Source organism: Hippopotamus amphibius, chromosome 4 (genome assembly GCF_030028045.1).
Source record: "Hippopotamus amphibius kiboko isolate mHipAmp2 chromosome 4, mHipAmp2.hap2, whole genome shotgun sequence".
Classification (NCBI taxonomy): domain Eukaryota; kingdom Metazoa; phylum Chordata; class Mammalia; order Artiodactyla; family Hippopotamidae; genus Hippopotamus; species Hippopotamus amphibius.
This window is the reverse complement of record NC_080189.1, coordinates 119,565,103-119,585,178: the sequence shown is the minus strand read 5'-3', so window position 1 is coordinate 119,585,178 and position 20,076 is coordinate 119,565,103. Positions and strand designations below refer to the sequence as shown.

The 20,076-nt window shown below is 43.1% G+C and overlaps 1 protein-coding gene across 8 annotated transcripts in view; it reads right to left on the bottom strand.

Moving 5' to 3' along the window:
* NRP1 (neuropilin 1) overlaps positions 1-20,076 on the bottom strand; it is a 139,629-nt gene that overhangs the window by 11,634 nt on the left and 107,919 nt on the right. For 6 of the 8 annotated variants that reach the window (XR_009053215.1, XM_057731954.1, XM_057731953.1 and 3 more), the window contains 4 exons: positions 16,841-16,985; positions 12,518-12,622; positions 8,393-8,452; positions 730-867 (listed from right to left, as the gene is read on the bottom strand). Coding sequence is in view for 7 of the 8 variants with exons in the window: in XM_057731954.1 (XP_057587937.1) it covers positions 730-867; positions 8,393-8,452; positions 12,518-12,622; positions 16,841-16,985 (448 nt within the window). In the remaining variant the exon portion in view is untranslated. The remainder of the gene's footprint in view (positions 1-729; positions 868-8,392; positions 8,453-12,517; positions 12,623-16,840; positions 16,986-20,076) is intronic. The other 2 variants (XM_057731956.1, XM_057731957.1) reach the window with 1 other exon arrangement.

The following is a 20,076-nucleotide window of genomic DNA, read 5'->3' as shown; positions in this document are numbered from 1 at the left end:
GAGGAAAACAGGATGGCAGTGGGTAAAAGTTTCCTAGAGTGGCTGACAGCTCCCTGTGCACCCAACCCTAATTAATCTTAGAAGGAAAGTAAGACAGGAAGAGAGGTGGGTTGTGAGCTGGGGTGTGGGGAGGTTTTTACTTGCTCAGAGGGAATGGGCTAGATTTACAATCTTCCTTGTGAGAACAAGATTTCTACCCCTGCCCCAATCCACTTCCACTTCAAGGGTCAAGAGAGTAAGTATTAGGCTCACTTATTATTTCTTTAGCTGTAAAATAAGTGAGATGACACCATCTGTCTGGCCTTGCTTCCAAACAATTCAGAGTCAGGATGCTAGAGATAAAACAAGATTCCTAGGATTTGAAGTTGGGTTATATACAGAGAGGGTTCATTTTACTATTTCCTTTCTACTTCTGAATATGTTTGAAATTTCCCATGAAAAAAGTTCAGAAAAAGTAGAAAACAGGTACTAATTCACACACACTGATTTGCCCAGTTTGCTATTTTTCAGAGGGGCTGATCAATTGCCAAATTTAACCATCATTCTCTATGAAGTGGCTTAAGGGAATCTCTACTAGGTAAGGACAGCTTGTTAATTCCAGAAAATAAAAGCAAAAGTGAATGCTCTGTAGTATTTTCTAAACCTGCTAAACTCAGAGACCCCAGCAACCCTCCGCAGTAGCACTTTCTCTAACTCAAAGAAATGAGACCACAGTGAACCCTCTGTTACCTGTGTGATCCTGAATCGGTCCCGTCTTGCTGGTCAACACACTCCATTTGAGCTGCACGTGATTGTCATGTTCCCAGTGACAGAACGTCTTGTGAGAACCCCAGCCAAACTCACAGTTAAAACCATATGTTGGAAACTCTTCAGTGGGTGGAGAGGAAAAAAATAGAGACAAGCAGAGAAAGACACATTTAATCATTTAGGTAAGAAAGGTCCTTAATTCGTTCATGGAAAGCATGATTTATGTAACTCTGTGCCTGTTCAAAAATTCTGGGAAAGCCACAAAATCCTGAATTACCAAGAAACTCAAAAGATGCATGGAGATGTCCAAATGTTTGCAACATCACATTTACTTTTTTTTTTTTTTTAAAATCCAGCTCAAAAAAGATTATGGACTGCCTGTCAAATTGGTACATAAAATTTCCAGGAAGGTTACTTTCCAAAGCATGTATATTACATCTGTAGCATTCTCTCCAATTCTACAATATTTAATATGAAAGACGCTCTGCTCTTGGGGATGAATCATATAAAATGATATCCACCAATGAAAAGAATCTTAATTAGAGCTTGACCTATGAACCTCAAAAGTCTAGAAACGTGACTTGGCTGAATATCTTACCCTGGAGGTTATCTGTATTCTCACCACATCAGCTTATGCTTCACGTTCTTACTGGCGAATCTCTGAAGCATTTCGTAAGATTATTTTTTACTTCTGTGCTTTATATCAGGTCAATAATTTTAAGTGGAAGTCTCTGCTGCTTTAGTGAATTTTCAGATTTGCATATAAACTATTCGCCCCACTTAAAACCTCAATGTAAGGTCAAGCAAAGCCAAAGCATATTTGAATAGGTACCCACTAGTATAATTTTTTTTAATGTTCAAAACGCTTCCTTTGGAATCTAACAAGAAAGTATGAAGGGATTCCCAGGAATGATTTGTCTTATGTGTTCTACAAGGTGCTATTTAACTATGGGGTTTTTAAAACATCTATAGCCTTAGTTTTTACTCAACCCTTTTTTTTGGAAATTGGTTAACTTTTTAAGGATGGGGAAAATGCAATCTTTGATGCTTGGATTTTTTTTTTTTTTTGTAAACTTGAGCTAACAAAATAGTCCTAAAGATAAAATGCTCTTGCTTCTGCCAGTCCCACTCCTACCCTGTTTATGAAATTAAATACATAATAGGGCCTGTTTTCTCTAATGAGGGTCATTGCTTCTCAGTGAGTTCAGACGTCCACAAGATGGCAGCATTGAGACGAGGAGGAAGGTGCCTAGCTAGGGCAGCTTGCCAACTGATCTGAACAATAAGGGAAGTATGGTATTATATGCTGTATGAGGGTCAGGCTGAGTGCCTATCTCATTTTGATCTTTTCTTTTCTTTAACTTTGTCTAAGCGTTTAACACAAACATCTTGCTTTCTTTTCTGAGTCTGGGCTCCGCTGCCCCTCCCCCACTTCAACAATGGCAGGAGGGATTGTCAGGGAAAGATTTATTGAATAGATAAGAATGATTTACTTTGCATTTTTAGTTTCCAAGGAATTCTTTTCAAATGCTAATGTGAAATTTGGAAGGAAGGCACCATATGCATTGTCAAAACTGAGCAGGATGGATTCTCCCTTCCAGTGACAGTGTGACCTGCCAAAGGACTCTCAGGGCCAGTTGGGGAATGGAAACCTAGCAAGTCACGTGATGTGTACTACGTGAGCACTTTCAGTTAGTGCAAAGGGCTATATTTCACAGTGGTAGTGTCATTGGAGAGAGATATTTCATGCCTAGTCCATCATAACCATGAAATAGGGCTTCTTAAAGCATGAGAAACCCCCTCAAAAATCTGCCCCACTTCTGTGCAGCAAGATTGAATTTTGCAGAAGTAGTTAGTTCAACAGTGACGGAATGGTTGAACAACCTTGGATGTCAAGGCTCACAGCCTCAGAATGTGCTGTTGTGTAATCTCGTGTTAGAAAATGTTAATATAGGAAAATGTTAATAGGTGTGTGGTTTTGGGTTTTCTCCTTAAATGTCATTTATAAGACAAGCACGAAGAGGACAGCAGTAAGTCATTACTGCATACACATTTCTGGTTATATTGATATTTGCCTTGTTAATGCATTAGATTTACTGTATAATTTACAGAAAACCATACCATCCACAATTTGGCTATTACTATTCCAGTTATGTCATAAAATATAAGAACTTGGGTATTTTCATCATGGCCAGGACCAAGGATGGCTTTGCCTGAAAGGGTAATTCAGGCATTTCTCTTGCTCCAGTGAATGGAAGTCAGCCTTTATCTTCCACTGTTCTTCCCAATCTATGAATTTAGCATGGCAATCTGTTCTATCTTTTCATATTTTACTACTCTTTTACCTCCTTATCCCAACCATATAATTTATGGCAATCTTGTTAAATTAAAAGAAATGTTTTTCTTAAAAAAATCAGTACATTTTGTGGAGGATGGGTGTGGAGTCAGAAAAGCTCAATGTTGAAGATTCAAGCCTGGCTAGATAGGCTATTAAACACACAAAATACACACAAACATTTCTAGAGAGGGGAAAAAAAAGAGAGGAAGAGAGAAGGATGGAAGCAGAGGAGAAAAGGGCAGAGAAAGAAAGAGGAATAAAAAGCAAATGGACGAAAATCAAAGATGACACAAACAGATGGAGGGACATACCACGTTCCTGGATTGGAAGAATCAACATCGTGAAAATGACTGTACTACCCAAAGCAATTTACAGATTCAATGCAATCCTGATCAAATTACCAATGGCATTTTTCACAGAACTAGAGCAAGAAATCTTACGATTTGTATGGAAACGCAAAAGACCCCGAATAACCAAAGCAATCTTGAGAAGGAAAAATGGAGTTGGTGGAATCAGGCTTCCTGACTTCAAACTATACTACAAGGCCATAGTGATCAAGACAGCATGGTACTGGCACAAAAATAGAAAGGAAGATCAATGGAATAGAATAGAAAACTCAGAAGTAAGCCCAAACACATATGGGCACCTTATCTTTGACAAAGGAGGCACGAGTATACAATGGAAAAAAGACAGCCTCTTCAATAAGTGGTGCTGGGAAAATTGGACAGCAACATGCAAAAGAATGAAATGAGAACACTTCCTAACACCATACACAAAAATAAACTCCAAATGGATTAAAGACCTACATGTAAGGCCAGACACTATCAAACTCCTAGAGGAAAACATAGGCAGAACACTCTATGACATCCATCAAAGCAACATCCTTTTTGACCCACCTCCTAGAATCATGGAAATAAAATCAAGAATAAACAAATGGGACCTAATGAAACTTAAAAGCTTTTGCACAGCAAAAGAAACCATAAACAAGACTAAAAGGCAACCCTCAGAATGGGAAAAAATAATTGCCTATGAAACAACGGACAAAGGATTAACCTCCAAAATATATAAGCAGCTCATGAAGCTTCATACCAAAAAAGCAAATAACCCAATCCACAAATGGGCAGAAGACCTAAATAGACATTTCTCCAAAGAAGACATACAGATGGCCAACAAACACATGAAAAGATGCTCAACATCACTCATCATCAGAGAAATGCAAATCAAAGCCACAATGAGGTATCACCTCACACCAATCAGAATGGCCATCATCACAAAATCTGGAAACCACAAATGTTGGAGAGCGTGTGGAGAAAAGGGAACTCTCCTGCACTGTTGGTGGGACTGTAAGTTGGTACAGCCACTATGGAAAACAATTTGGAGGTTCCTTAAAAAACTACAAATAGAACTACCATATGATCCAGTAATCCCACTCCTGGGCATATACCCAAAGAAAACCATAATCCCAAAAGAAACTTGTACCATAATGTTTATTGCAGCACTATTTACAATAGCCAAGCAACCTAAATGCCCATCAACAAATGAATGGATAAAGAAGATGTGGCATATATATACAATGGAATATTACTCAGCTATAAAAGGGGATGAGATGGAGCTATATGTAATGAGGTGGATAGAACTAGAGTCTGTCATACAGAGTGAAGTAAGTCAGATAGAGAAGGACAAATATTGTATGCTAACTCACATATACGGAATCTAAAAATGGTACTGATGAACTCAGTGACAAGAACAAGGACGCAGATACAGAGAATGGACTGGAGAACTCGAGGTATGGGAGGGGGCGGGGGGTGAAGGGGAAACTGAGACGAAGCGAGAGAGTAGCACAGACATATATATACTACCAACTGTAAAACAGATAGTCAGTGGGAAGTTGTTGTATAACAAAGGGAGTCCAACTCCAGGATGGAAGATGCCTTAAAGGACTGGGGTGGGGAGGGTGGGGGGGACTCGAGGTGGGGGAGTCAAGGAAGGGAGGGAATACGGGGATATGTGTATAAAAACATATGATTGAACTTGGTGTACCCCCCCCCAAAAAAAAAAAAAAAAAGCAAATGGACGAATGAAATGTGTATATAGGACTATGTACATGTGACCTTTCAATCTTCAAAATATTACCCAAGCCCTGTGGCTGCACAATTCTCATTAAATTCATTGGGAATAATCTGGTTAAATCCCTTCTTGACTCTTAAAAATAGCAGGAAACAATATTCTGAACTTAAAACAAATTTATAGCTGCTGTGAGACGGCACCAGCTGCGCCTGGTAGACCTAGCTTTCTCAGAGTTAGATCATTAGCACCATATATGCACAAGGATTTAATTTTTAAATCTGGTCTTCAAAACTTCTTTTGGGCAAGCGAGCTTGCTTACTCATAGGCTGATCTTTCAGTGAAAATAAGCGGAGGTGTCTGGGTCCGTGAACCACGGGTCACGAACCTACCCTGAACGGCTCTAGGGAATGTCTGGGGATCCCTGGAGGGTAAGAGGCTTCCCCAGGGGGTGCTGGATTTAAAGTGCAGGGCTTCTCTCCAGTTCCTGGCAGAATATTAATAGGCTTTTTGCATCTGATTACAACCCAGACAGTATTTGAATATTACATGCCCACTGAAGGTATTATATTGAGAAGAATCCTCAACGTGAAACCTTCAGACTCTGCTTGGATCTCTAATGGCTTCAGCAAAATCAAATGATGAGGAAGTTTAGAGTCTGATTTGCTGCTGCTTGTCAAGGTGCCTGAAGGACAGTGGGCATCCAGTTAGCAGTGGGTCAGACCACCGGCTGTACACCACACAGAGTTAGATCTGGTCTCTGACTCCACACACGCCCAGGTCCTGATCGTTGACTTAGCCAGGAGGTGGCTAAGAGCTCCTCAAAGATGCTCAGACAGTTCACTATTCACAAACGAAGAGAACCAGATTCATGACTCGGACAATGGAAAAATAGGAAACCAAGGCAAGCTGTAAAGGACTCTGGGCTGACTGTAGACCAGACCACCCCTATCAGTAAGCCCTGTGGTTCTGTAACAGAGAAGAACAAACCTAACTGCATATTGGATCTATTCCTTTGGCTCTAACCCTGTGCTCCGTTGCCTGTGCTTAGCCATACAGGCTTTTGTAAAAGGGTGTTGCCTATAGCCTGAAATATACTGGATAGCCCATTCTCAAGGCTCTGACCTTTAACAGTACAACACTTTCCCATTCACATAGAAATAAAAAATTGCAGCATAGAAAATAACAATTGTCTTGTTGGAGGTGTATAGGAACACTGGGGCCAGACCTCCATGAACAGCTGTAAGAACAAAGGATTCCAGCACTAAGAAGTTTGCAACAACCAGCCACACCCCCTCCCCATTTAGTATAAAAGAAGCCTGAATTCTAACTTGGGTAAGATGGTTCTTTGGGACACTAGTCCACCATTTTCTCGGTCTGCTGGCTTTCTGAATAAAGTTGCTATTCCTTTTCCTAATACTTTGTCTCTTGACTTATTGACCTGCCGTGGGGTGAGCAGTGTGAGCTGGAACTTGGTAACAGTTTGACTTGTTCAGTTGGTGGTAGCAAGGAGTCTTACTGGTTCATGATTTGTACATCTGCCATCTGACCACAGTAGACTCTATGAGATGACTTTCTGCTGTGAAGCTCCTCTGTGAAGCTGTCATGCCAACGGCCTTGAGTTCGTGCACAGATCAAAAGTTCACAAAGTCATTCCTGCTCTGATAGCAAAGACCTCCAACGCTGAGGAAGAGTCAGCCCATTTGGGGATCTGATGTACCTTTCCATTTTCTCCAAGGTGTTGTTCATGGTTTTCTGTTTTTTGTTTTAAATGACCCCTAGCTATATTGATAGGCCAGCAGAGAGATGAGATCTAACAAGCTAGCTGGCAACTTCCTAGTGGTTGGAATTAACTCTGGCAAGAGGAAAAACTAAGAGCGACAATTAAAACGTTTGTTACATTATTAGAACCTCGCCTGTTCACCTCACTCCTCTTCCCTGCCTCAGAGGGTCACAGAGAGCCTGCAGGCAGTTACCCCACAGAAAACCACTCTGATGAGGCTGAGGGGGAAAAGGAAACCAGGAATTTCCTGCTAGGGAAGATGGGAAGAGAGCAAGAGACAGCCCCACCCAGGAGGCTGCAGCAGCCAGCCAGTCCCCCCCAAGGCCATGTTGTTTTATAACCTGAAAAGGTGTGAGTGGGACTCCCACGCTGTCAGAAGGTAGCTGAAAACTATCCTTTGGTTTCATCTTTGGTATTTAGGGGTGTCTGAGCTGAGTAGTAGCACGGAATCTGTTACCCGGAGCCCATCGCGGGGAAACCTGGGGTTAAGTTTAGCCCAGGGGAGGTTTGTTTTGCAGTTTAATTGGGTCAAGAGTGACAGCACCCTCTAAGGAAGCATGCTAATTAGGGAAGTCCTTTCTGCCTTCTGCTGGATGGGGAGGGTCTGCTCTTGAGGAAACACTGATGTACACCACATGCCCCATTAATAAGTGACCGTGGAGGCCAAGGCTGTGGGCTTCAGCAGAGGAAATGGGAGAAGCTGGTGAGCTGACCTGTTCACCTCACTTTAATGATTAACTTTAAAGTATGTAAAACCTCTGATTGCAGAGAGACTGTTTCCCCTGGTGTGTGTCTTTGGGGAACATTTTCAAAAAATACTAACAGAATACAAAAGAGAGTAAGGGGGAGGCCACCATTTCCCTGTGGCTGGACCCTGATGGACAGCAAACCAGAGGCTCTAAAAGTCATCACGGGGCTCTATTAATAAAAGGATGCGGAGGTGCCCTTCCTGAGGGTGCTCCGCTCTGGGTGCAGTGCTAGCTCTGGTTTCCTGCACCCCATCTCATGGTGCGCCCGCTGGAAACGCGGCTGTAAAACTGCCAACTCCGTGGCAGGCAAAACTGACAAACTTCGCCTGTCTCTGATTTGCAGCGTGGTGATGAAAATAAATAGTCAGGCTGCTGCCTGGGAGATTTCCTTCTCCCGAGTTTGCAAACACAGTCCGTGTCCTAGATGTGCTGCGTTTAAACAAAGTATGTTCCTCAGTTCCTTCCGTTGAGAGCGGGGATTGTCACCATTTGGCAATGACTGACGGGGAAGGAAATCTCGCTCCTTGCTGCATAGACATGTGGATGAAAGGAAAGCAGTGTTTATGGCTCATGCTTGGGGACCAGATGCGGGTGGCCTCTCTGCTAGGACTTTGAGGGTAACGGAAACTGAGAAGCGTAGTGATGCACTATTTCGGGGGTGAGGACAGGCATATGTAAAATCTACCACATTTTCTCTTTGGTTTTTGATACCTGATTGTATAGTGCTGTCTATCATGGTTGGCTTCTCTGTGGCCAGCACAGTGGTACCACCTGAAACACAGACACAGTAACATATGAGATGAGAAAAAGGCAACATTGTAGGTAATATGCAGTAGAGAATGCTAAATGGGTACATATATCTGTTAGAGGCTAGCAGTTCCCTTAGATAATTCTTCCCTTAATTCCAGCTATAGTAATTGCCTTCAATTTTGTTCACCACAATATCAAGTTCAAATAAACCACTATTTTTACCCAACACATTTATTCATAAAGCATCTGGGCAGTATGGAGAGCACCAGACTTCCTTCCAAGGGCATTCCCTGACTCTCAGACTAATTGACCACACTTACCATCGCAACAATGAAAAGCAAAGGCCTCCCAAGGTCCTTAGTGACTTGAGTATTAAACTTGACCTAGACCTCTAAGCTTCAAATAGTTTCCCAAGGTTTCAGATGTGTGCCTTGGGGGGAGTTGTAAGGCTGGTCCCCGCAATCTATTTTAAAAACTGAAGGTTTAAAGTGGATGGCAGTAATTCCTTCTTTCTTTTGCTGCTGCGGTTGTTTATTTTTCCCAAGGACAGATATTCCGCCCAGCATGCAGTTCGGAGAAGCTGCAGGAAAAGGGGAAGGTAGGGGGGACACATTTCTTCACAGCCCCGAGGAGCTGGAAGACAGCACAAACAATACCCTGAACTCTGTGAACTTCAATCAGTCTGGGTCGACTTGGAATTCCTGGTCTGGGGACCACGTGGAAATAGATTTACCCTCTTAGCTTAGGTATCTTAGCTGAGCCATTTTCTGTGCTTCCTTGGGGGACTTCTGTTTTAAAGTCCTGTTCTTCAACTTACCCACCCCACAAGCATCATCTGAACACTTCTTCAAAAACTGGTTTGCTGTTTATTACTTAGGTGCTCGAGAAAGCAGTTTCTCCATACGTGTGTCTGCCTTGCAGATCATGGTCGGAGATCATATATTTGTTTTCCCAAGAGATAAACTCTTGCGCAGACTCAGGGTAAGGGTGTGGGTAGGCTCATGCCAACTGTGGAAAGTCTGGAGGTGGCTAGGAGGTGCCATTGTACACCTTCCAAAGGCGTCATTCAATAAAGACTGTGATCATCTCTCTTCTGGCCGAGCCCTAGTTCTATCCTGCAGCTCCTGAGGGTCAGAAATCACCCAGATCATGAATCAGAGAGCTGTAAAATGGAGCCCTTGGAATGGCCTGAAGATTTCTGAGCTAGTCCACTGCAGCACCAAGTTGTGCTACCCCTGCTCGCCCAGTAAATATGCTGGATGAGTGGCCGGTCACACGTTTGCGTGGCCTCAATGAGGCGGATGCTAGGAGAAGGCATTGTATATATTATGGGTTAAGAAGGTGAATCTATAACGGCAGAATTGGAGGGAGGCCAGAGAGCATTAGCATTCCATTCCCAGTGGTCTTACAGGAGAAAGACCCAAGGCGGAAATTCACTTTTTAAAACTGATATGCACTGTCAGTTTCGTTAGAGATTGGGAGCCAGATTCCACTGTGGGGTACACAGGGATCCGATGTGAAATTTGGCCTCCCGGTGCCTTTGAAGCCAATTGTATTATCTAATGACTTCAAAGGCTTTGCAAATGAGTAACTTCAAGGGTGAATTTTCACCCTGGCAAGTAAGCAAAGAGAGCAGAATCTCTCCTCATTTCCATGCATTTGGTACAGTTCACCTGGAATTCAGTGTCATTTATAGGTGAGGAGGATGTTGCTACGATACTTATCTCCCACTGTATTCAAATAGGTCACCCCAGGGAGAACACATTAAAGTGACACCATCTGTGTTAAGGAACCAAACCTTAAGAGAGCACTGATCCCAATTTCCATGCTCTCACCCATCACGGTGAAAGGGAGAAGACTTTTGGTTTGGTTTTGAGACACTGAACATTCAAAGTTCGCAGCTGTGACAGGAAGAGCAGGAAGGGTACAAAGGTGTGTGTGAGCCCAGGAGGTGAGACGCTCACCTGTGAGAAGATACTGGGACGGGGTGGGAGGTGGAGTGAGCTGCTTGCAAACACTGGCGCATGTCAGCGTACCCATCTTCGGAAAAGACTAACACAGAGCTTCATAGAGCCAAATAAGCTTTTAGAAAAGGACACACTGGCCGTCATACAGTAAATGAATTCTAAGATCACCTCTTCTTGATGGAGGGATGGAGCGGGCCTTATTAGCACCCCAGAAGTTCTCATTATAGGCACACGTTGATTGAATTATTGAGAAAAATGTGCTGGCCTGAGAAAATGACTTTTTTTTTTTTGCCAGGGTAATATGTAAAAAATAAAAAAATTAGAATGCATTTTTTTCTATCTACCTAATAAATGACTTTCAACGCTGTAGATAAACTATCACCTTGTACTTTTAAAGGATTTGTCAGTGTTTCCAGTCAAAATGACCCATTTTCTGTGGTTTGCAACTCCTTACCATACACAATTTGCTCCAGGCTAACAGACTCACCCTATTTCACTCAAAGACTTAGGTTTCAATTGATTCAGTCATGAACCGATGCAAAAATGAGAAGCTTGGTTGTTCTGACATGAGGAGTAAATCTGAGGCTTTGTCTCTAATCAATATTAACTGACCACTTTAGGGTTTATAAAGGAAAGAAACTCTCCTCAAGAGGGTAATTGAACAGGGGAGTCTCTGATGACTGCAGACATTCCTTTTTATGAGGATTTCACTACGGATTGGATGTGTGACCGGGTTTGCAAAAAGCCTGAGGTTTGCAGAGAATGTTTACAGCAACCTTGGGGAAGGTTCTGTAGGACCTACTTCATCAGAGTGGTACTCTGTTTTAACATCAGCCGTATATGGTTTTCAGCTGGAGCTTGACATCTTACAAAGAAAAGGCCTCTGCATTAATTAGAGTCATTTTTGTGGCTTGCAGCTACTTATACACAAGATGTGTTTTCAAAAGCCCATACCATGTAACATTTATTGGCCATTTGACTGTAAGCGATTATCCTAGAAATCTGGAGGGAGAGAGTCTTAGGAGGTGACTTTAAATGTAAACTCAGTTCATGGTACTAAACTTTTGAGCTAGATTTTACCCCTTATTCCATCTCAGAGTGCAGAGCTCTCTCGCTCCTTCAGAGGAGAGCTTTTGAAGTAACTGGAAATGTGGGACATTTCCTTCCAGATTTTACATTAATGCATCAGCCACTAACCTGACACTATTATGAACTTACATGGTAACGCCTCCGGTTTCACCCATGGACATAAATTATGTGGGCTCTCCTGAGTCCCCCGTGGGTGAAAACACAGACCTGCGTCCAAGGGCTTGTGTTTAATGTAAAATGAGAGTCAGATGCTGTAAGAAACTGCGTTCTGACCTGGGTAGCAGTACAGGTCCCACCGTACCTTTGGCAACAATAGGGTGAAAATTCTAGTACTTTGGCTGATTTCCAAATAGTGGAATCCCATTTCCCCACTTGCTTAATGTCTCCTCTGCCAGCCCAAGTGGAAGAGAAGGTCACTTTCTAGCTTTTAGGGTTTTAGACTATTACGGAGTAATCCTCTAAATGAGTCAGTGAGGCACGTGGCACACACCATCCCTGAATATATTCGCTAGTGGTGGTGGGAAATAACAACGAATTCTGCCTTTGTAAATGTTAATGTAAAATGATTCACAAAATCCGAACTTAAAAGCTGCATTTCAAATATAAGCCTAATTTCATTAATTAGTTGGATAAAGGATCCACACGGAGAATCTGATCCCTGTTAGAAAGTGAAAATACATGTTCTACAGTGTGTGGTTATGTACCGGTGGTACATGTGTTATTGGGGGTGGGGGAGGGGGTCGAAGATGAGAATTTATGTCTCATTTAGCCACGGAGAAATTCTTGTTCCACAAAGACAATCTCAGCCTTTGGCTCTGAAAACGGCTAAAATGATTGTTTCGATTGTGGCTGTGAAGGATGATCTGTTTACATGATGACGCGAGGAAATGAAGATGCGCATGTTTTGGCTCCACCCCCGCTGCCCGCAGCCACAAGCAGTTCCGCAAACACAAACAGACGTTAATTAGCGGGTCTCAACTACAATAGGAACTCAGATGGCACAGCAATGGGATGAAGATGGTTTCTGCACCTGTGAGCTGGAAGTCATCACCTGTTCCGCTGTGGCAGTTGGCCTGGTCGTCATCACATTCATCCACCAGGTTCCCATTGGGAGTGGTCGGGCCAGCTGTAGGTGCTGAAACAAGATCCAAGGATTACTTTCTCACACCTCTGAAATGTACTCTCCAGCCCCCGGCTGTTGATTCTGCTAATGGTTTTGCAGAAAACCCTAATCTGTGGTAAGAAGAACAGGAGTGTGGTGTGCCTCTCTTTCAGGAGTGAAATCTACTCAGATTTTGCAGAATGCATTGGGGACTGCTTTGTTTTGGTATTTGATCCTTATCTCCTTAGTAGAGTCGGCTGCCTTAGCATTTTATACATTGTTATTTACATAAACATCCTTTTTTTCTGAAAAGTTCTTGAATTCCCTCTGGTTATTTATTCATGACTCTGGAGTTGAGAACTTTGATGATAGAGATTTTGCTTGACCTTTCATTTTCAAGGTGCTAGAGGACTCACTTGTCATGAATTCTTTTACATTCTTGGTATTTACCAAGTTTGTTAAGTTTATCTTGTCATTTTTTTTCCCCAAAAGGGAGTCTCAGCATTCACTTTTAGTACAACATTGTTCTTCACTTATTTTTTTGTTTGTTTGTTTTTAAAGAGTGACTCCGAGTTCCCTGGGGTCATTTTACCTTAACTCCCAGAGGACCACATTCCACTGCTGGCAGGTATTCCCATAGCTTTGAGTTTGCAGTTGAAAAGTAGCCAACATTAATCAAAGACTGCTTTTGAAGTTCTTTAAATTTAGTTCTATTTTTTTTCAGCCTGTTACTCATTTTTGCAATCTGTTTAATATTTTACAGTTTTTCGGCATTATATTTCACTTTACAAGACTTGAGATAATGGGCAGTTCTCTTGATGTCTGAGAACCAGACAAGATGCTGGGAGTGGGAGCCTGTTCTCTAACAGCTTCTGGCCAGTGGGAATGTGCTGGTAACTGCTGCTTTCTCAATAAAAATTGGACACTGTTTGTTACTGTGCTAAAGGACTGAGCAGAGTTATAACACACGTAGAAACAGAGCTAGTTCAGCTTCCTCAGCTGCCCCAAACACACACCAATAATAACTAGGAAATCACCACATGCAGGGAATGTACACAGCGTTTAGGTTCACAAGCTGGACTTTGTAAAATGCATACACACATATTCTGGGCTCTGCTTATTGCTACCACGGAATCAACAGAATCCACTTTGGCAATCCAGATGTTTGCCTTTGCTAAGCTGCCTTTGCTCTTGGTAATGTGCCACTTTTAAACTCTATTCATCTTGCTGGTTTTTCCACATTCCTGATGGTATTTTAAAAGGAGGAGTTTTGCCCTGGAAGTGGCCCAGGGTAGTGCCGGGATTACATTGAGAAAAGTGAAAAGTGAGTCATTTTGATGTCCCAATTTTATTGCTTGAAAATATTTTATCTTCTGTGGTTCTCTAATTACTTCTTAAACATAAGCGCTAGCCCCAGCTAAGATGGAGACTCAGAGATGGCTGGGTTGTACCTCACCCTCCTTCTCCATCCCCTTAGGCATCTCCGATAGAACAAGGTACAAAGTTGGCCCTTTAATAAGGGCCTGTTAATCGTTTTAAGGAAGAAGAAAAACACTCCTTTTCACCAACTGTGTTAAAAAGCTTTGACAATATTTTCCCCGGATGCTGGTTCCTCATGTGGCTTGGGGGTGACTTCCCCACCTCGCTGAGTGCCTGCAAACATCTGTAGCAAATCCCTTCACCACCACTGTAACCTCACGACAGAGTTGACACTGGCAAACTGCCACCAGGCTCAGTCTTTTCAACCATCCATTCATTCCACCTCCTAAATCAGTGTTGCTTCCCAGAATCCAGGCTAAAGTCCTGCATCAGAGCAGCAGACGCCCTTTTGCAGGCGACCACATCACTCAACACACTGAACAAATGTATCTGCAGGTGGTTCAGTCTGCCCGTCCCTTCTTTTTCTTGGCATCTTTGCCAAAGTCCTGGCACATGGTCATTCGTAGTCTGTGTTGATAGTGATGGGATAATTCAGAGGTCCTGGGATGTGACTACAGATATGGAAACAACTACCCAATAAAGAATGGGAGATAATGGCCTGTTTTTAAATAAACACATAGGAAAGCAGCTATGAATTATTCACTAGGATGGTGATTTATAGCTTAAGAGTCTTTAGTGCATAAGAAATGTTTTATGATATTTAATGTGCTCAGGAATGTAATTATATTTGGGTGGCTCAAAACACAAATAATTTTGAAATCCCAAGAAGGTGACATTTAAAAAGCATCCTTCCAAACAACTCTGAGCATATGCTCAATGGATTAACATCTGGGTACCAACAATAGCAATTCTTTGTGCTAACCTAGAGAAAGACCTTTATCCCCTTTATGGGGATGAAAAGTTGGTATAAAGTTACTCATTCATGCCCAAATTGAAGGCAGATGGGAATTCCAATGCACAAAAGCATTAAATAGGACACTAAGCAACCATCATATCATTTTTTCAAACATTCACCCCCTTCATTACGTGATAAAAAATGCACAGGAGAGTGCCGTTCTGAGGTCAGTGTGAGAACTGAATCTGTCCTTGATATGACCTTCCTATGATAACCTAAGTTTATGCAGTAACACCTTTAAACAGACCCCACTGTACATTACGTACACTATCTTATAGTGTTATTTCTCTGCAGAGGCCTGAGAAATTCATCCAAGGGAGGTCCAGTGGTCAGGGCTCTGCACTGCCACTGCAAGGGGCACGGGTTCCATCCCTGGTCAGGGAACTAAGATCCCACAAGCTGCATGGCGTGGCCAAAAAAAAGCAAAACCAAACCAAACCAAAACCAAACAAATAAAACAACAACAAAAAGAAATCTATCCCAGGGACTTCCTAGGTGGAGCAGGGGTTTAGAATCCACCCGTGAATGCAGGGGACACAGGTTCCATCCCTGCCTCAGGAAGATCCCACATGCCGAGAAGCAACTAAGCCCGTGTGCCACAACTATTGAGCCCATGTGCCACAACTACTGAAGCCCACGTGCCTGGAGCCCGTGCTCCGCAACAAGAGAAGCCGCCACAATGAGGAGCCTCCACAACATGGTGAAGAGTAGCCCTCTCTTGTGCAACCAGAGAGAGCCCGTGTGCAGCAATGAAGACCCAACACAGCCAACAAAAAAATAATAAATCCAATAAATAAATAAATTTATAGACAAAAAGAAATCTATCCAAGATAATGTCTTGATGTTTCAGTCTGCCAAATGCTGCTTCCTGCTGGTATGTGACGCTAGGCAGCAGTGCAGAGTGCAACTTGGACAAGACACAGACCTCTAAACAAGGCGAAGAGGGTCAAGGAATCTGTGGTCACCAGGGGTTGAAGGGGGGGGGGAGGGGGGGACTCCTTGACGGGCAGGGGGTTTCACTTTGGAGCGATGGAAACATTTAGGAACCAGATAAAGGTGTTGGTTGCATAAATAATTGTCAACGTACTAAATGCCACTGAATCGTTTACTTCAAAATGGTGGATTTTAGGGAGCTCCTGGTGGCCTAGTGGTTAGGATTTGGATCTTTCACTTTGGAGGCCTGGGTTCTATCTCTGGTCGGGGACCATCTGCATGCCATGTGGTATGGCCAAAATACAACAACAAAAAAATAAAATAAAAATAAATAAAATGGTGGATTTTATGTTATGTGAATTTCACAATATATCATTTTTAAAAATGTCAAAGAAGACAGCCCCACAGAATCTGAAGAGCGTTATGAAACCAACCAACTCAAAAGCAGGATGCGAAGGCACTGTTATGGAAGAGAGGACACGCGGCCCAGTCCTGACAGATGGGCACGGCTTCTAGGGGCAAAGCCCAGGGGCAGCAAGTGCTGGTGTGTTGTCTACCACCTCCATCCATCCACATGAACTACCTGAGTGGAAGGTCCATGTCCTATAGACCCTTGTGTTGCTGGAGCCTCCCTTGTGTCTGGGAAAGAACCTGCCCTCCGTAAACGTTGTCAAATGAGAAGATAAATGCATCCCAAGGGGGCAGACAAAGGCGAGGGGACAGATCTGGGAATGATGCAATGTGCGCTCAGGGACCGGAGACGTCTGCTTGTCTACAAGTCTTCCTGTTGAAACAGGGAGAAGTGAGGCTCAGTGGGGCATTTGCTGAATAAGTTGTGCACGGAGCCAGGAGCTGAGCCTTGTGGACCGCCAGACACGAGAGACACAGCATCACCCACTGCAGCAGCACCGTGAGGGGCACAAGCACAGGAAAAGGAAATAAAACATCCAGGGAAGCAGAGAGGGTCTGGAAACCGTGCTCACCTTCCACCTCACAGCCCAGCAGCTCCATCCGCAGCCCTAGTCCGCCGTGAGTGGCTCTCTCGGGGTAGATCCTGATGAACCTCGTGGAGAGGGGTGGAAACGTCCGCAGCTCGGGTGTATCGTAGTTGTTGTTGCCTTCAAAAGACTGTGAAGGACGAAAACCACCAGGTAGTAACAAAACCTCCCTTTCAGCGGAAGAAGTCCTTCCTTTAGGACTCTTAATAGGGCAGAGAAATGGGCCTCATTCTACCACTTTGTAAATGGCTAACCTTCCTTTCTTAAATGAGAAGGGAAAAAACAATTAAACCTCCTCTAAGAAGTGACAGAGGTCACTTTTTACAAACTCTGGAGGACACACTGAGGCTAGACCAGAAGCTGAGGATATAATGAGACACATTTTTAAATGATAGGCTGATGTGCCTGGAAGAAGTGACACTTTTACCACTTCCTTGAGGTGGAGGAAAATTCTGGAAGGGAGCCTACCATTTCTCAGAGCTTAAAATAGATGCCACATTCCCAATAACGACTCCTGTGACATCCTCTTAAATGAGCGAGTCCTGGTTTTGCTAAAACTCGGTCCTCTAGAAGAGCGAGGAATTACGTTCCTGGAGGGGGAGATAGTAAATTTCATGCAGTGCAAGTGCTGTGTGACCAAGAACTGGGGTTATTCCAATCCTTCGGAACTGCTGCTGACTTAAGCAGTACCACCAGCTGGAGGTATCTGTAGGTAAAAGACCTTCTCATCTCAGGAAAGTGACAGGGTCCTGACCGCTAAGCAAAGTTCTGATGCCTGGTTGCACTGCAGTGAGTCGGCACCTCTTGGTGAAGTGCATTCCTAACTCAGCATCACTGTGACGTGTTCAGGAGCTTGGCCGTTACTGCCCTGCTGCCGCTGGATTATCCTGTTTCCCTTTTTTACATTGCCGGGAAGGTCAAAGTCCTTGGATGGAATCTTAAGAAAATGAAGTAATGATGGGGCTTGTTTTCTTTTTCAAGAAATGGATAAACCTCTCTGTATCCTCTCCTCTGAACATCATTCCTAACTTTGTACAGAATGGGAAGAGGGGAGAGGATTAGAAAAATCAAATTGTCTTATTGCTTGGAGTGTCCTTTTATATATCCAGCATCATGTGATGTTTCCTGGGGCAAGGCATTGTTCTACGTGCTTAAAATGTGTTAACTTAGTCCTCAAGACAACTCCAAGAGGTAGGCTCTATTATTACCCTCCTTTTACAGGCACGGCACAGAGAGGTCCAGTAATTTGCCCATGACCTTGGGATTCAGACCTAGCAGTCTTATCTGGCGCCCTTCATCACGCTGCCCTTAGAAATAATCTAGTCTGATTTTCTCATTTTAATAGATAACACTGAAGTCTAGGACACTGAGGACCATTCTCACGGCCACACATTCAGTTTCATTGCTTCTTCTTTAAATAGATTGCAGTCCGGGCTCCCAGACCTGCTAGATCGGATTGAGTGGGCAGTCATGTCCGTCAGCGGTGGGAACCTTGCCCGCTAGCTGGATCAAGACATCACAAACCAGCCAAAGATGCCGTTCGGTGGTAGAAATATCTTGGCCAAACAGGTGACACAAGTAAGAGAAGACAGACTGGGAAGGTTGTGACACAACCAGAGGTTTTCTGAGTCCTAGAAGTAAATTAATTAGCCTTTTCCAGCTCAGAAAATCCTCCAGAATTTAGAAGTACAGGGCTAACATAGACCCGCGTCTCCCAAAGTTTCGTTTTATCATTTTCAAGAGTAAATTCACTAGAGGGGTGCCTGCATTCTTGACAGAACTGCAATTGCTGCCAGTAATTGAGAATCTGACGTACGTTGTTGTCAGGCCCAATTAAGTGTTGTCAGTAAGATACTAATTATAATGAAAATAGCGTTACCTCACATGTAAGTTCTGTCCACGTTAACATTGCTCCAACAATCCTAGGAGAAAAGCACTTAAATCTATGGAATCCCAGGCTCTTCTCCTACTTTTAACTTGAGCAGAGAATGAGCACAAAGTAAATGTATTACAAAGGCTGTCAGTGATGAGTGGGGAAGAATATTAGCAAGGAGGGGCCATATGGAACTGGACTAAGTTTGCTAATAAAAGATTGTTTACAAAATGTCTTTGTGTCCTCTCACGAATCATGCTTTAGAAGAAGAGGGCTTGCAGTATTTAGATTTATCTGCCCCTGAAAAGTCTAGCTGATTCAAAGATGCTGATGTACCTTGTCCATCCTGCACTATTTAAGGGTAGGAAGTAAGGCGAGGGCACAGAGGGTTTTAAATCCATCAAAGTGCTGTTTTATATAATAAAACAGAGTGCTCCCTTTACTGTTACGTAAAAGGTACCTTCATCTGCAAGTTTAAATATAGTATGTTTTAACTATCTGTGTGCAATTTAGAAATACATACTGTTCCTGAATGGAAGGTTTAACCAGTTTCCTTTTTCATCTTGCAGATTTTATTCCAGGGGAAGGACATGTTTGGAATCACAGATTAGATGCCATGAAAACAGTTTAGAAACTTTTATGGTTTAAATACATAGGAACAGGATGATGCTGGATAAAATCATATTTTAGGGATAAAATCTAACACATTCAGCCAATCTTGATTGGAGTTTTTCTTAAAATCGAAAGCTGTGTGCTGGCTTCTTGTGAATGCTATATGCAATGTCCTACAAGGGACTGATAGCTTCAGACTTGATCACAGATGAGTGGATTAGATAGCAAAGGCCAGGAAGCATAGGACGCATCCCACCCAAAGCACATGGCGATTTGTTTTCTTTCCCTCTTAGAACCCTCATGTTGAAGAATGTGTCACAACAGCACACACTGGCATGCGACAGCAGCCCTGGGAAGTTGTTGATTTGCAGCATGTATTCACACTTGGTGCTAAAGCCACAGGGCTCACGATTCCCTGGAAGAGATGGGCTCCTAAGGAACTCCCGTTTCTGATGTTTATTTTACTTTTTCTTCCACCAAAACAAGAGGGGCAGACATAAAAGAGGAAAATGAAATGAACACAAGAAAGTAGCTGCACATAGATAAAAAAAAACAAAACACTGGAAATGTTTTAGAAACCACAAATTAACTAGGGGTGAGATGGGAGAGGAATTCCTACATCTCCAACAGCGTCATCCCTCTCGGTGGTCTGCACTGGTGCGCAGCACAGCCCGTGGGGACCGTCTCTGCAGAGCCCCCACATCTGGGCAGAGTGGGAGCTGGCTGCGTGGGCCAG